The sequence below is a fragment of the Vanellus vanellus genome (assembly GCF_965231255.1).
Source record: "Vanellus vanellus genome assembly, chromosome: 4".
Classification (NCBI taxonomy): domain Eukaryota; kingdom Metazoa; phylum Chordata; class Aves; order Charadriiformes; family Charadriidae; genus Vanellus; species Vanellus vanellus.
Window position 1 is genome coordinate 54,131,703 of NC_138909.1, and position 17,139 is coordinate 54,148,841.

Genomic DNA, 17,139 nt, shown 5'->3' on the forward strand with positions numbered 1-17,139 from the left:
AGTAGGAGCGGGATCGGAGGGGGGATGGGGGGGAACGGCGCTCGGGGTCGCGCCCGGCGGAGATCCGCTGAGGCGGCCCACGCCGGGTTGCCGCCCTCCGGGCTCCCCGGAATCGCGCCTCCCGCTGCCGGACCCTTGGAAATAATAATAATAATAATAAACAATTAAAAAAAAAAGAAAAACAACAAAACCAAACCCAACACCATAATAAACTACATGAATACGAGTGGAAACCTTCCCGGGACCCCCTTTCCCCTCAGCCGGAGCCGCCCTGTTGCCCTGCCCGGTGGGGCGGGGGGCGCCGGGGAGGGCCGGGCCGGGCCGCGCTGGCCGCTGTCCCGCCTGGCTGCCGGTGCCCGGTGCGGGGCCCTCATAAAGCTATTTTGAAAGTGACCCCTCGGGCAGAGCGCGGGGAGGGAGCAGCCAGGCGGGCGCAGCTGTCCGGAATCATGACTGAAGATGACGGATTCCGTGGTGGTGGAGGGTCACGTCAAGTTGAGAGACGGCAAAAAGGTCCCCGCTCCCGGCGCCCCTTCGGGTCGGCCCCGCGGCAGGCCGGGACCGGGGGTCCCCGACCGACTCCCCCCCCGCGCCCCAGGAGGGGAGAGAGCGGGCTCTCTCCTCTCCTCCGGCCCTGGCTAACCCTCTCCTTTTGCCTCTCGTTGCAGTGGAAGAGTAGGTGGCTGGTGCTGCGCAAGCCCTCCCCGGTGGCAGGTAAGAAGGGGGGCCCCGTCGTGTGTATGTGTGTGTGTGTGTTGGGGGGAGGCCGGGACGCCCCTCACTCCCCGGCCCGGCCCTGGGGGGAACGGCGTTTTGGGGCGCCGGGGGCAGGGAGCTTACGGGGCTCCCTCCCCTCGGGGTTAGGTGCCCCTGGAGATCGCCCTCGGCGGGGCTCTCAAGCCGTCGCTGCTCTTCCCGCCTCGGTTTTTAATCGGGGGAAGAAACTATCTGGCAACGGACCCGGCGGCGGCTGCCGGAGCCCCCCGAAGTGTAACGAGGAGAGCAGCTGAGGGGCTTCGCCGCTCCTCACGGCGCCGGGATGGCGGCCCCGAGAGGGTCGGGGCGGCTTTCTCCTCCGCGGGGGCGGTTGTAGGCCCGCCGTCCCCCCCGCCCTCCCCCGAGGGGCTGTCGGTAACCCGGGCTGTAAGGCGGAGACCCCCGGGCCGGGGCACGGGTGTAGCGTTCGTCCGCCGGGCGGGCGGCCGTGCCCGGCCTCGGGGCGAGGGGTTTGGGCGGCTCAGGGTCAGCCTGACTAAAACCACTGGGAAAGGTGACTTGCTAAGGCACAGCTATTAAGTTTTGGTTCCCCTTTAAAATGCGATTCCTCTCTTTCTTTCTTTTTCTTTCTTTCTTTATTTTTTTTTAATTATTATTTCTTCAGAGTGATTGGTGGCTGTGAAAAAAAAAAAGCTGGCACTGTAAGCTTGGTAGTTATTTTTGAGCAGTGTTTTGACATAAAATATCGCTTCGATTTAAAAATAAAATGACATTTTGAATTAAAAAAAAAATCATTTCCCTGCTTCTGAAGGGGAAATTGAAAACGTTATTCAGAGTTGATGTTTTACTGCTGGAGAGGGAAAAGTAGGTTTCAGGTTTCCCCATCCTTTCCTAACAGGGAAAACATTTGGGACCAAAAGTGTGTCTTTCCAGGGCTAAATGTTGTATACACTTCGGCAATGTGAGTCTGCATTGCTGCAGAATAGGTTATGGAATCTTTTCTAGGTTGTTGCTGGTAGACCAAAGGTTTCTTGGTAGTTGAAGCTCTTTAGACCTAACCTTTTGTTCCTTGAGTTGTTACGGTTATGTGTTAGTGTCTTAAATGCCTGTATCTTGGCTGCATCTGTTAAGCTTCTCTGTGTGAACCAGCATCTGTTGATCCCTGAGCTGGTATCTAGACATGTGAATATGGGCCTGGATTTCAAACATAAGTAAGCCAAGTTTGAAGGGGGAAGGTGAGGGAGCTTGCTTTGCAAACTTACTGACCAATAATGTAGCTTATGTCTCAAATAGTATTTTTATTCTAGCAAAATTAGCCATGTTTACCAGAAAAAGCCCCCAGTGATTTGCTTTTCTTGGTCAGTAAACCATAGCTGTTCTTTCTTCAGACACACAACTGTATTACAGAATGCTTAAATACCGTAGTTGCAGCTGTTTTTTGCTAACAGGTGCATGAAAACAATTGGGAGTCTACGCAAAGCTCTGCTTTAGCTAACAGACGGTTCAGTCTTTCAGTCATTTTTCACCTCTTTGGAGATGTGCCAGCCCTTTGCCCAGCTGAGAGCTGCGGGGCACCTCGCCAGGGCTCGGAGCACTGCACCCCAACATTCATAAAATGGCGCATGCGGGGAGGGGGGGGGGGGGGCTTTCTCCTTTGTGGTATGTAGGGCAGCTTAAGCCCTGGATGTTGCAGCTTTGATATTGATCATCTATTTCATTTACAACTGAGTGCTATGTGGTAGGAAGGGAACCTGGGGGAAGAGGAGTGCTCTTGTTACGAATGCAAAAGCTGGGAGAGGGCTCTCCCTTTTTTTTCCTTGTTCTCCGGGTTGGCTTGTGAAATGTGCTTTTCCCATGGGACCGTAGCCCTTGAATTACTTTCCTTGGTTGCATAGTTACCGTGTAATAAACACCTCTGGGAAGGGGTTAAAAACAAATGGCAACACAGGCAAGTATTTAAGGGGAAAAAAAAAAAAGGTGGGGCACATAATGATTATTTAGCAATGGCTACTGTGTAACATTTCAGTGGGAAACCTGAGCTACACTAACAATCTGGCAGCGCAGTCTGCTCACTGTTTAGTAGTTGAGTAATCTGTAAACTACTGTAAGAATTTCATTTGTGGTTCAGTATGTTCTAATGGAAATATAGATGACAATAGCCTCTCGGTCTTTAGCGTCTGTAATGTGAACAGCTATCATAGTGTAACACCTAATGTTCAGAATTAATGAGTCAGTCCCTTCCAGACTTGGGAGAGTATCTGAAAAAACAATGGATTTTTGAAAAGTAAAATAGGGAAGACTTTTTAGTTGCCTCCTTATTTCTGAGCCTGCAGATTACCCTTGATACATGCCCTCAACGTCTGCTCCCTGAAAATAGGGACTGCAAACTACCTCGGGGTGGGGTGGGAAAAGGAAACTGACTTCCTATATTGACTTGGTCAGACTGACCCTGCAGTTGTCTAAAGCACCTTTGTATTGAAGGAGAGTACTGAGAAATGTGTTGTGTTCTGTTCTGCCTCATCATCTCTGACAGTTTTGCTTCTTTTAGACTGTTTGCTCATGCTGGTGTACAAGGATAAATCTGAACGAGCAAAAGGGCACAAGGAGAGGAGTAGCATGACCTTAGAAGACATCTGTGGCTTGGATCCTGGGCTCTCCTATGAAGGCTTGAATCACACGCTTGCAATCATCTGTCTGTCTCAAGTTGTGATGCTGGGATTTGAGAACAAGGAAACGATGTGTGCATGGGATGTACGAATTCGCTACAGCTTGGGGGAAGGTAAACTTTGTCTTCTCAAGGTTTTGTTTGGTTTGGTTTTGGTTTGTTTGTTTTTTTTTTTTGGTGGGGTGTTTTTTTCTTTTTTGTCCGTCCCCCTCCCTGGGGGAAAAAATGCCAAAGAAAAAAAGCATAGCTGAAAAGCAAATAACAAAGTACAGTTAAGGAAAGGACTGTCACTCATTTGAGAGTGAAGAGACTAGTCTTCCCCTTACATTCTAAAGCAGGTGTCCCTTATGATAGGTTTTGATTACAGTACTGCCCAGTAGTGATGGCTAACTATGAGAGCTCTTAATTTAATTTTTGATTTTGGCACTGAAAGTGTGTAGCTTTGAAACAAAGTGATCAGACTGTTACTTCTGGTCCTGCAATTTACTTGGGGATGGTGACAACAGGATTTAGAAGGGGCCAGAATTAAGAGAGGCAGAGTCCTGAGTAGAACATGGCTAGATCAATCCTAGTGTTCTGAGCTGCCTATTAGGAGTTGTGCTAATAATGCTTACTGCTGCTGGTGTCCCCTTTCAGGAAGAGACATCTTGCAACAAGGAGTGTCAACAGACACAGTCTTTCCAGCTAACTTCACTCTTATGCATCCTTTTATTTTATTTTCTTGCTTAGCAGCTCTAAAATGTACAGTGGTGAACAAAGAGTGATAATATTGGTAATCCATAGTATCTGTCTTATGTTTGTTTAGTCATAACTAGGGAAGGAGGGTAGGTGTGTGGGAGACACCATTAACCATCTTAATCATTTGTTACATATGCTTTGCCATCTGTTGCATTTGTGGACTCGTTCCTTTGCAGTACGTACATAGAAAGATGGCCTGGGAATTTTACAGTAATAAAATGTAGAAGTATCAGAAGAGAGATGTATGGATGTACCACTTGGACCTATCAAATATGAAGCCTTGCATAAGGGGAAAGGTTAGAGGGAGTTTCTGAACAATACAGGCATGAGCAGCTGGAGTAGTTGGTACACATTAATGATGTAGCTGTATTGTGTCCTGGTTCTATTTCTCTATTAGATTTGGGATCTATGTACAGTGTAGACTTGTCCTAAAACCTGAAGGAGAATTTGAATTTGACAGAGTAGGAGTGGTTTTCATGATCTTGTGCTGATGCAGTGCTGGCATGGAGAGAGTATTTAATCTCAGTCTGGGTGTGAGGGTTACGGGTGTGATGGCGGGAAACGCAGAAGCAGTGTAGAGTATTTTTAAAGGAAAGCTGTGAGCGTGGTAGGAATAGAGCCTATTGAAAGGTGATGTGTGCAGCCATGGGATAAAGATGGAGTGGTAGAAAATGTGTGTGAAGGTGAAGAAATAAAGAAGTAAGAAAACAAGTATAATTGCTTGAACTGGCAGTAATTTGTAGAAAGTTAATTGCAAGAAAACTTAGGAGGAGGAGCGTAGACCAGAGTATTGAAATTTTTTTCATGATTTTATCTTTCAGTGAAGATTCAGTTAGGAAAAAGAAGTCAGATTAAAGTGAACCTAGCTTGAGTAGACAGAAATAGAAAAGAGTAGAGACTTAGGTGAAGAGAGGATGGTGATTGGTGCACTTTCTTAAAGCGTAGTAAGGGTGCCTTTGTACGCCTTGAAAGTAAGGTGGCCAGATGATAAAAATAGTCTATAGACAGATGACTTCAGAGTCTGGGAAGCAAAAAGAAAAAAAAAATAATGAAAGGAATTGATGCTGTTCTTGAATGAGAACCACTGGAGTTCCCAGTGTTTTCTCTCCATTTTTAGCAAGTGAGGTGGATGGGATTCCTGGAATAAAAGAACCAGGATTAGAGAAAATAGTGGAAATAGTTGAGGTGTAGGTCAGGTGTGAGAAGAGTGCTTGAGCCCACAACTCATTCTGAGGAAGTTAGCATACTGCAGGTCAGTGAATAGCTGTGAAGAGGAAAAGATTAGCTAAAGGAAATGAGGAATTAAATAGCACCTTCTGTTTACAGGTGTACTCAGCTCTGTGTCTTATTCACTTTTGTTTTTCAGAGTAGAAGTAGATGGCTGGGGGCAATTTTGAAAATAAAGTTCCAATTTATCAAGACAGCAGCATATGGCAAAAGCTTCATGTTCAGATCTCGTTTTCCCTCTACTTTGGCTTTGTTCAGATTTGGATATGCTGGTTTTTTTGTTTGTTTCTTTTTTTTTTTTTAAGTGGTTTAGAATCTGAGCTGCAGTTCTCTGCTTTCAGCAGCTGTTGTAACTTGCAACTGATTGTGTGAAGACTGTGCTCCATTCCTCATTTAATGAGGCAGAAAGAACTCTGATGCTTGTGCTCCTATAGTTTAATTGCCAGCGAAGTAGTGGGCAGAGAGGTCCAAATGATTTTAAAGATTCCTTGCTGAACATTATTAATCAAGATGGTTTTGGTATATTTTTCATAGTTTATGTTTAAGCAGGTTGTGTAACAACTGCCTGCCCAAGAGGGGACATCGTGTGACTATTGCTTTGCTCCCTAACAGTACTACTGGCAAAGCTGTAAGTAGAGCTGTGCTTAGATCTATCTCTGTCTCCTTGCACATTTCACTCGAATGACTTTGTGGCTAATTCTGCTGGAGCCGTAGGGAACTTATCAAATGCACGTCAGAGATAGGGAGTTAACTTACAGCTAAGATGGTAACTAAGAATATAGCAAGTATTTAGATGAGAAGCAAGACTCAGACCTAGCTGAAATTTGCAATGCTTGAAGAAGCATAGGCAAGAAACAGGAAAGAGTGGTTGTAAGAAGTGAGACTACCTGGAAGTTACCCGGTAGATTTCATAGGCAGGTAGCTGTTTGTATCATCTTTGATGGCTAACCAAGAGCTAAATCTATGTGCTTCTTGAGAAATGCTCCACTGAAAAACTCTGACTGGAAATGTAACAGTTCTGATGCTTCTCTGTGCCAAGGCAGATTTTTTTTTTTTTTTTTTTTTTTTGGCTGGTCACAAGGTGAAAGAAACTAGAGGAGTAGTGGAGGTCAAAACTGTTGTTTGACAATTAGGTACTTGCTCACTTATATTGCTCCCTTTGAAAAACTGTGGGATTTGAGCCCTTGAAGTACTCCCAATAGCTTATTATTCAGAATGCAACAGCTCTGGAGAAGATGGGTGAGTGGCCTAGAACAACTGCTACTTTAGGTAAGGACCTTTGTGATATAGGGGATACTGGAGTTGAGATTTGAACCTGAATTTTGTAAACTTGAATGAAACAGGTGTGTCGTTTTTTCCCCACTCTTGAAGTCTAGGCTGTGATATATGAAGAATTAACTGACATCTAAGAGTGTTTTTTACCTATGAATCACTTAATTTCCTAGTAATTTTAAATGTATGGGCATCTACCATTGCCAACTCCCAAAAGATTCACAAAGGTGAATTTTACTGCTAAGGAAGGAGTGAAGCAGTTTATTAAAGGTTTTAAATGAGTGGGTGACAGAGCTCTGGTTAGAACTTGCCTACTTCTTTGAGCCTTGGATTTTGGGCTCCTTGGGCACTGTGTTATATGTGTGTGTGTGCATGCATGTAAGAAAGGAGAGGTGCGGGCTGTTTAGAGGAGGAAACGGAAACTCACTCATGTGGTGATGCAAGGATGGAAGAGGTAACTGAAGTGTGGGCTGGATAACTGACTAATTTGAGATAGGGAGTAACCTGGAAGACTTTAATGTAGTGTTACAATTTCATAATTTGTAGCATTAAGCCAAGATTGGGTTTTTGCCAATCTAAAGCTGGCATAATAGAGAGTAAGGAGTTCACATGGGGCTGGTCTGGGCTTTACATAGAATCTTTATGCTAGAGCCTTGTGGTGTGGGCAGGAGGTCGGTCCACATACCACAGCTTAACAGAATGACTTCTGTTGCGTGAGTCATGGTATCTTGCTTCGATTTTCTATAGTAATTTTTTTTTTCTTCCTTATCTGATAGTTCATAGATTTCAAGTTTTTGTAGCACCTGGCACTAAACTAGAGAGTGGGCCTGCTACCCTGCATTTCTGCAATGACATTCTCGTCCTTGTAAAAGACCTTCCTCCTAGTGTCATGGGGCAATGGAAGCTCTCAGATCTGCGTCGGTATGGAGCAGTCCCAAATGGATTCATCTTTGAAGGGGGTACCAGGTGCGGCTTCTGTAAGTACAAATGGAACCTGTCTTCTAAAAGCTGTTTGAAACCTTTTGTAGAAATGTAAATGTCTCATTCAAAGTGGAGTTTGCAGAACCAGCTGTGCTGCTTTGTCATACAGGCAGCAGATATGATATCAGAGGGTCTGTTCTACTGAGCAGATTTCTGCAGGCTTCAACCCTGGTGTTCAGTAAAAATGTGACTGTGGAGTTCTGACTGAGCCCTGTGGTTCTCAAGAAGATGTTTAGTCAACTATCGCTATTGGACACAGACCAAAAATAAGGTAATGAAATTTTATGGCTTGTGTCATGCAAGAGATAAGGCAGAATGGCTTAATGTTCAAATTTATTAAATTATGATTAATTATTTTGTTGTTTGCAGAGGGAAAATGACATGAAGTTTTGAGGTTACAGGTGGCACCAAGGCTCTCATTGTGTAAATGCTCATGTCTAAATCCTGTGGAGACTTCTAGCTCTGAAAAGTTAGGAACTTCTGTCTGTTCCCTTCCCTGTTGGAAGCTTTGTCACTTTATGGGACCATGAGATTTGTGGGGTCAAAATGAAAGCAAGCAAGTTGAAGCTAGTTTCAGTAGCCTAGTAGCTGAGATACCCCTTTAGATGGGGAGAAATCTCCTGTTCCAGTGTCCAGTTTAGGACTTCTCACATTCTCACTTCAGATAAAATGCAAAGCTCCTACACAAGAACTGAAAAGGAAAGATCATGAATGCACTGGCATAATATCATATGCATCTTTAGAAAACATAAAGTTTTAACTTCAAAAGCAGAGTTTGAGGCCATGCTGAACTGATGATCTGTGAGTGCAAGTGGGTATGCAGATTGCCAGCTTGGATGTGAGGTTATTTGTCTTGCATACTGAAATGTGAAAATAGTGGATTTCTTCAATTACCAAACTGAAAAAATAACAGGTTTCAGAGTTGATCCAAATCCAAAGTTAGTCTTCCATGGGACTTTTGGTAAAATCTGGGGAGGAAGGAAAAAGAAATTATTTTGACTGTTTTATTCTAGTGAGTGGTTTTCATTTAGTGTATAGAAAAGCACAGAGCTGAGTTACAAAGATAAGTATGGATTCAACTGTTATATCCTGATTCCTGACACTTGTTTTTAGTGTGGAAGATTCTGGTTCAAATCTTTCCCTGCCTAACTCAAACTCTGGGGTTATAGAAAGGTTTCCAACATCTGAAGGAATGGGTTATGGGTATAGCCTGTGAGGAAACAAATCCCTTTCCTTTTAAGGTTATCCTGTTTCAGTTAAAAACTGGTATGGGACTGCACCAGAAATGGAGCTTAGGCGAGGGATGGATAAAGAGCCAACTGAGAGCCTATGGGGTAGGATAAAGGGGGAGAAGGGTTTTCGCCCAAAAAATTAGCAGGGCTCATTAACAAGGCTTTAAACTAGTTTTGATGGGGGAATGGGGTATTATCGGGTTTGCCTGTGACCAAGGGATGTTGTACCAAGGATAGAGGAACGGGGTGCTGGTGAGGGCCTGCAGGCATTCGCTCCAAAATGTGCTGGCTACGCTGCAGCATGCTCAAAGTCTGATGTAGACAAGTCAGGAGCTCCTGGACCAACAGGAGCCAATGGGGAGGCACTGTTAATACACGGCATAGGAATACCGCCTGAAGAGCAGCGCAAAGTAATTACAGCTGCTCCAGCCAAGTCAGCCTCAACGAAGACATGGCTGAAGTGCATCTATGCAAATGCATGGAGCATGGGGAACAAACAGGAGGAGCTAATGTGTGCACGCCTCCAAGCCTATGATCTCATTGGCATCATAGAAACTTGGTGGGATGACTCCTATGACTAGAATGTTGCCATGGGAGGCTACAGGCTCTTCAGGAGAGACAGGCAAGGGAAACGAGGAGGCAGTGTTGCCTTATATGTGAAGGAGCAGCTGGAATGCATGGAGCTCAGGCTAGGGATGGATAAAGGGCCAACTGAGAGACTATGGGTCAGGATTAAAGGGAAATCGGGAGCAGGTGACATTACAGTGGGGGTCTGCTACAGGCCACCCGACCAAGAAGACCGAATGGATGAAGCCCTCTATAAATGGATAGGGGTGGCATCACGTTCACAGACCCTGGTTCTCATGGGTGACTTCAACCACCCCGACATCTGTTGGAAGGGTAACACAGCCAGGCATAGGCAATCCAGGAGGTTCTTGAATTGCATTGACAACAACTTCCTTTTTCAAGTGGTTGAGGAGCCAATGAGGAGAGGAGCTATGCTGGATCTTGTTCTTACCAACAAGGAGGGGCTGGTAGACAGTCCAGCCTGCCCTTGAGTTTGACACTGTAGTGACCATGAAATGGTTGAGTTTGAGATCCTCGAGGCAGTGAGGAAGGTCCACAGCAGGCTGACCACCCTTGGCTTTGGGAGAGCTGACTTTGGCCTCTTGAAGAATCTGCTTGGTGTGGTGCCATGGGATGAAGCGCTGGAGGGAAGGGAGGTCCAAGAAAGTTGGTTAATATTCAAGGACCACCTCCTCCAAGCTCGAGTGATGCATCCCTACAAAGAGGCAGAAAAGCCAGGAGGCCTGCATGGATGAACAAGGAGCTCCTGGACATGACCAACAGGAAAAAGGAAGCCCATAGGGAGTGGAAACAGGGAAGGCATACAGAGGAATTGTTCAAGCAGCCAAGGATCAGGTTAGACAAGCTAAAGCCCAGATAGAACTAAATCTGGCCAGGGACATTAAGACAAACAAAAATTCCTTCTTTAAGTATGTCATCGAGAAAAGAAAGACTAAGGAAACTGTGGGCCCTCTCCAGAAGGAAATGCAAGAACTGGTTACCCGGGACAGAGACAGAGCTGAGGTACTCAATGACTTTTGACTTTTTTGCCTCAGTCTTCACTGGCAAGGACTGCAGCCACACTGCCCATGACACAGAATGCAAAGACGAGGATTAATAAAATGGAGAACCGCCCACTGCAGGTGAAGATCAAGTGCGAGACCACCTGAGGAATCTGAAGGTGCACAAGTCCATGGGACCTGATGAGATACATCTGCGGGTCCTGAGGGAGCTAGCAGATGAGGTCACTAAGCCACTAGCCATCATATTTGAGAAGTCGTGGTGGTCTGGTGAGGTTCCTGTCGACTGGAAAAGGGGAAATATAACCTCTAGTTTCAAAAAGGGAAACAAGGAAGACCCAGGGAACTACAGGCCAGTCAGTCTCACCTCTGTGCCTGGCAAGATCATGGAGCAGATCCTCCTGGAAACTCTGCTGAGGCACGTAGAAAACAAGGAGGTGATTGGTGACAGCCAGTATGGCTTCACCAAGGGCAAGTCATGGCTGACAAATTTGGTGTCCTTCTATGAAGGGGTTACAGTGGCAGTGGACAAGGGAAGACCAACTGATGTCATCTACTAGGACTTGTGCAAAGCATTTCACACTGTCCCACACAATATCCTGGTCTCTAAATTGAAGAGACATGGATTCAAAAAATGGACCACTTGGTGGATAAAGGACTGGCTGGACAGTCGCACTCAAAGAGTTGCAGTCAACGTCTCGATGTCCAAGTGGAGAGCAGGGACGAGTGGCATTCCTCAGGGGTTGGTACTGGGACCTGTACTGTTCAACATCTTTGTCAGCGACATGGACAGTGGGGTTGAGTGCATCCTCAGCAAGTTTGCCGATGATACCAAGCTGTTTGGTGAGGTAGACACGCTGGAGGGCAGGGATGCCATCGAGAGGGACTTGGACAGGCTGGAGAGGTGGGCCCAAGCCAACCTCATGCAGTTCAACAAGGCCAAGCGCAAGGATATCTGGGTTGGGGCAATCCCAAGCACAAATACAGGCTCGGTGGGGAATGGCTGGAGAGCAGCCCTGAGGAGAAGGACCTGGGGATGTTGATTGACGAGAAGCTCAACATGAGCCAGCAGTGTGTGATCGCAGCCCAGAAGGCCAAGTGTGGCCAGCAGGTCAAAGGAGGTGATTCTGCCCTTCTACTCCACTCTCGTGAGACCCCACCTGGAGTACTGCATCCAGCTCTGGAGTCCCCAACATAAGAAGGACATGGACCTGCTGGAGCGTGTCCAGAGGAGAGCCACGAGGATGATCTGAGGGCTGGAGCACCTCTCCTATGAGGAGAGGCTGAAAGAGTTGGGGCTGTTCATCCTGGAGAAGAGAAGGCTCTGGGGAGATCTTATTGCGGCCTTCCGGTACCTAAAGGGGGCCTACAGGAGAGCTGGGGAAGGATTTTTTACTAGGGCTTGTAGCGATAGGATGAGGGGGAATGGCTTTAAACTAGAAGAGGGCAGGTTCAGATGGAACCTGGAAGGAAGGAAGAAGTTTTTCACTTTGAGGGTGGTAAGGCACTAGAACAGGTTGCCCAGAGAGGTTGTTGTGGCCCCGTCCCTGGAGGTGTTCAAGGCCAGGATGGACATGGCCTTGGACAACCTGGTCTAGTGAGAGATGTCCCTGCCTCTGGCTGGGGGGTTGGAACTCGATGATCTTCAAGGTCCTTTCCAACCTAAACCATTCTATGATTCTATGTCTTGTTTCCTAGTGGTGTGGTTTAGACTGTGAGATAGCTAAATGGTTATAGAGAATAAGGGGGAGTCAGCATGGTCACCTTTCCCCCCCTCTCTTGTAAATAGTGCAATTCACCCAGGCTAAACTTGAATCTGCAGCTTGGTGTAGGTCTTCCAACACCTACAGTTTTAGTTTGAACAGGTTTGTTTTTTTTCCATGCAGAATAAAGCAATTGTTCATTCCTGTCTCTGTATGCAAGTACCACTTTAAATGCAAGCTGCACTTCTAATAAATGTGTGTGATGCTATGCTGACATAATTTGGGTCCTTTTTTTTGAATTATTAACTGAAAATAGAAAAATTAATTCTGAATTAAACACTTCAGAATGCTTACAGAGAGAAAATTTCCGAAAGTTGAACCACAGTAGGTTTTTTCTCTTTCAAAAAGCTGCTGCTCTTTTTGGAAAAGTTGTGTAAAGTACTACACAAAATCTGAAATAATTTAACTATGGAAAACTTATATTTAAAAAAAATATAGGGAGTTGAAGTAGAAATGCTAGGCAATCTTTAGGTAAGATTAGCAGTGAGTAGGTAGGTAGATTACATAGATTTATATAAATTATCAATGTAGTTCCTCAAATGAGAGAATATGATTTAAGTATTTGAGTAATTGGTAACTCTGAGGCTCTCTAGGGAAGCTGAGCCACTATATTTTTTTCTTGAGTAAGAGGTGCAGCAGCACTGTCATATGTTGAATTTGTTTTTTTCTTTAAATCTTAATGCAGGTGCCTCAAAGGAAGAAGAGAGTCATTTTTTACCGATAAGGGCTTCAAATAATGGCTTGATTTTTTGGAGTACATAGCTGATTGCAAATAGAGTACCTGTGAATTCCAAGCATGTATTTTATGCAGACTTTCATTAGAATATGGAAGGATAAAAAATAATATTCTGAGGGCTATCCAAAAGTGGAAATGACTAGCAGAAAATAATGATGGATGCCAGGATTTATGTTCCCCGATTGGGTTTCTTTTTTTAATTTCATGCTTTTTCCAGAAGGACTGTTAAGCGCTGACTGACAAACCATTTCCAACACGTGTTGTCTGAAGAGTCCATTTCTCAGATATACTGCTGTTTTGAGAGGGATGTTGTGATAGGGTGTAAAAACCAGATGCTTAAGACTCCTTGGTATATGTGATTATTTTATTTTTATGATAATGTTGATGAATGGCTGTGACTTCAGTTCTGGTTTTCATGCTTGAAAGCATAAAAGTAAGGGGTATTTGCAGATCAAGAGGAAAAGTTCTGACTTCCTTATCATCCATTCTATGTGGAAGGATCTTTCTTTAGTGGCTGCCTGAACTGAAGAATTTTGGAAAATGCATGGTTCTCTACTAGAACTGCCTGCTTTGCCTGCTTATTTGTGCTGCCTGTGTTCATAGAATCATAAAATGCTTGAATTTTGAAAGCTAGGAAGTAAAGGAACAAAAATATTAATCTGAAATAACTTTCTGCCAATTTTTGCTTAGTTGTTTGATAATATAAACGAATGCTGTAACTTATTTTGAAAGATTAGTGGTGCTTTAGTACAGAGAGTTTGTATTAGCAGTTGTGTTAAGTGTTAATGAGACTGCTGATCTGGTTATGCAGCAGCATTATGGAGTGCTAATTGTTAAGTTTCTACAACATAGTAAGAAGTTAATTTTTTTTTTTTTTTTTGAGAATGAGATCAGAAAGAAACTTCCAGTTTGGATGTTACAAATGCCTAGATATCACAGAATGCTTGAGGGTGGGAGGAACTTCTGGAGATTACCTTGTCCAAATCCCCTGCTCAAAGTAGGGTCAGCTATAGCAGTTTGCACAGGACCATAGCCAGTCAGGTTTTGCATATGTCCAAGGATGGGCACTCCATGACCTCTGTGAGCAACTCTTTCCCATATTCTGGTGTATCAGCTGCTCCTCCTAATTTTGTGTCTTCTGCAAACTCTCTGAGGGTGCACTCTGTCCCATCATCCAGGTCATTTATGAATATGCTAAACATCATTAGGCCCAATGTTGACGCCTTGCATATACCAGTAGTGATTGGCTTCAGCTGGACTTTGTGCTGCTGATCATAAGCCTTTCAGCCTGGCAATTCAGCCAGTTTTCAGTCCACCTCACTGTTCACTTACGTAGTCTGTACTTGATCAGTTTGTCAGTGAATGTATTATAGGAGATGGTGCTGAAATCTGTGCTAAAGACAAAGCAAAGAATATCTACTGCTTCATTCACCAAGCTAGTCACTTTATCAAAGACTGTAATATTGCTTAGACATTATTTCCCTTCTGTAAATCCATACTGACTACTCCCAATCAGCATCTTGGAAATGGCTTTTAGGATTATTTGCACTATCACCTTGCCTGGTCAGTGGTTCAGGAAGAATCCTCCATCTTGAAGACAGAAGTCATGTCTCCTTTTCTTTTTTCCCCCCGTCCTCGGGTACACCATTCCACCCCTCAGTCTCCATGACCTTTCAAAGATAATAAAGACTGTCTTTGTAATGACACTAAGCAATTCCTTCACCACCTGTGAATGCATCCCATAAGGCCCCATGGGCTTGAGTATGTTCAATTTGTTTAAATGTTCCTTAACCTGGTCCTCCTCCACCAAGAAGTTGTTGTTTTTCTAGGTTTTCCCACAAGCCTCAAGGGCCTGGGATTCCCGATAGGGGGAAGTGAATCTTGTTAGTAAAGACCAAGGTGAAGAAGACCTTGAGTGCCTCATCCTTTATGTCCTTTGTCACCAGGTCCACCATCCCATTCAGCAGTAGGATGAAATTCTCCCTAGTTTTTATTTTGCTGCTGATATACTTGCAGAAGCCCTTCTTGTTGCCTTTCACATTCCTCTCTAGATTCAATTCCAGGTACAGTTAGGCTTTTCTAACCTGTGTGCTTGTACAGTGTGTCTGTATTCCTCCTGCATCATCTCAGTCACCCTACTTCTACTCTCTATGTGCTTTCCTTTTATGTTTGAAATTTGTATGGAGTTCCATGTTCATCCATACAGGCTTTTCTGCTACATTTGCTTGGCTTGAACTTGTGGGAGGTGATCCTTGAAAATCAGCCAGCTCTCCTGGATCTCACTTCTTACAAAGACTCTGTCACATGGAATTCTGCCAAGTAAATTCCTGAACAGGTCAAAGTCTGTTTCTGCAGACTGATTCTAGGAATTGGGAATGAAGATGTTATGGGTCCCTAGGTAAGCAGTTAAAAACCAAAAACTGGAATCTTTTTTTCCAAGTGTGTTGCCTAACTGGAGAGGACACTCTAAAACATCAATAGAAAAGATGAAGTGGTGGTAGTGTTGATCTGCATCTGTTTTGGTTGCCATAGTTCTACAGAGTGGGAAACTTGGGTTCCTGGCCCCCTTCAGCCCAAAGGGCTTCAGATCTTTTTCTTCCCAAGGAGTGGTTGGCGTCCACTGAAAGAGGCCCAATGCAAGGCCTGGAAGCTGCCTCACTGTGTACCCAGGCATGCAAATGTCACTGGGTTCAGAAGAGAAAAATAGAGTATGTGTCTGTAGTCTCAAGACAGGGAGCACAACTGCTCTAGATTCTGGTCAGTCCTTCTAGTTTATGTTCACTGCTCCTAGGCTTAAATGGTTAACTCCCAAACTTAAATCTTAGTTGTATAAGAAAGCCCAGAAATAATGGAGTATGTAAATAGCCCTTCGTTTATGTTCTTGAGTTAAACTGTGGCCTTTCTTCTGTAACTTATTCTAGATTTGGTGCAACTGCTGTGCTCCAAGAATTTAAACTGATTTGGGCTTATTGAATGTTGCTGTATCTTATCTCCACATTGCAGAAAAACTAAATGGTTCAATCCATAGGCCAGGGTGCCAGAAGCATAAGATGGATGAATGATACAAATGTGAAACTGTAGGTGATGGAGCTTGAAGCACCTGGATTACCCTATGTTATGCTCCCCCTCTGCCCTGAAGCTTACACTAATTTCTGGTGCAAAATGATACAGGTGTAAAAAGGAAAAAATATCATCCCTTAACATTCAAGGGGAACTTTTCTGGTTCCAGGAAGATATTCTGCATTTCTTGATATACCATTAATTAAAATGGTCTTTGAAGTTGTAGTAAGGTGTACACAAATAAAGAACCTGACTTTTGAATGACTGACTGTTAACTGTTTCTGAAGGTCCAACGCTGTTTTGAACACTGGTGTTGTCATGACTCTAATCCTTTAAAAAGAATCAAATTAAGCTTAAAATGTGGTTTTGAGTTTTGTAGATCCTTTTATATCTAGGATCTTTTTAAGCTTTTTAAAATTTGCAACCTAAATGTATGTATTTATTTATCCTAGACTGTTGTTATACCAATGTTGTTCTTTAGTGTAATGTTCTCTCTCTCTCTCTCCATGATGTTTATCTCTCTAAATATTTATAGAGCATTTATTTATGCTCCATGTCACTTTTGCTAGGTTAAACTCAGCTGTTTATCTTCCCTGTAAGATACAGGAGCTCATCAGGAGCTCTCCTGTGTACCTGTTTTTTAAGTATGAATTACTTTTTTTTTTTTTTTTTTTCTTCTGTTTACAGGAGACCAGAATTACAGACAAGTACTTTGGAAAAGGTCCCACTGCATTGTTGAGCATTATATTGATGTTTCTTTTTTCTTAAGAAATGTCTGTCTTGATAGTTGAGAACCTTCAGTTGCTGTGGAAGGGTGTTTTTGTCTCTTCCCCTGCACGTGTCATTCAAAAAGGAGAACAGTGTATTCATTTCGGTACAAAATAGCCTGCCACGATTGGAAACTCTTTATGTATTGAGTTCAAGCTTACCGTGTTAAAGGAGCTGATGCCCTTAAATGAGCACTTAGACACATCTGCAAGCATAATAACATTTAAATATTTGTTTAGTCTAATGTCCTGGTTCCAGCAAGGATGGGGTTAATTTCCCCAAGGAGCCGGCAGGGGAGGCAGGTATTCCATCCCACGTGACCCATGCCGGGCTATAAGAGGCGCTAGCCGGGGAGGGGGGGGCAGTCGCCACTCGGGGGGGGGCTGCGGCGCTG

At 44.2% G+C, this 17,139-nt stretch overlaps 1 protein-coding gene across 1 annotated transcript in view; it reads left to right on the plus strand.

The window, feature by feature from the left end:
- The first annotated feature begins 304 nt into the window (after window positions 1-304).
- Window positions 305-17,139, plus strand: part of DOK7 (docking protein 7) — a 69,956-nt gene continuing 53,121 nt past the window's right edge. Inside the window, exons 1-4 of the mRNA XM_082482642.1 lie at window positions 305-513; window positions 669-714; window positions 3,266-3,496; window positions 7,396-7,596. Of these exons, the coding sequence (XP_082338768.1) occupies window positions 460-513; window positions 669-714; window positions 3,266-3,496; window positions 7,396-7,596 (532 nt within the window). The 5' untranslated portion in view covers window positions 305-459. The remainder of the gene's footprint in view (window positions 514-668; window positions 715-3,265; window positions 3,497-7,395; window positions 7,597-17,139) is intronic.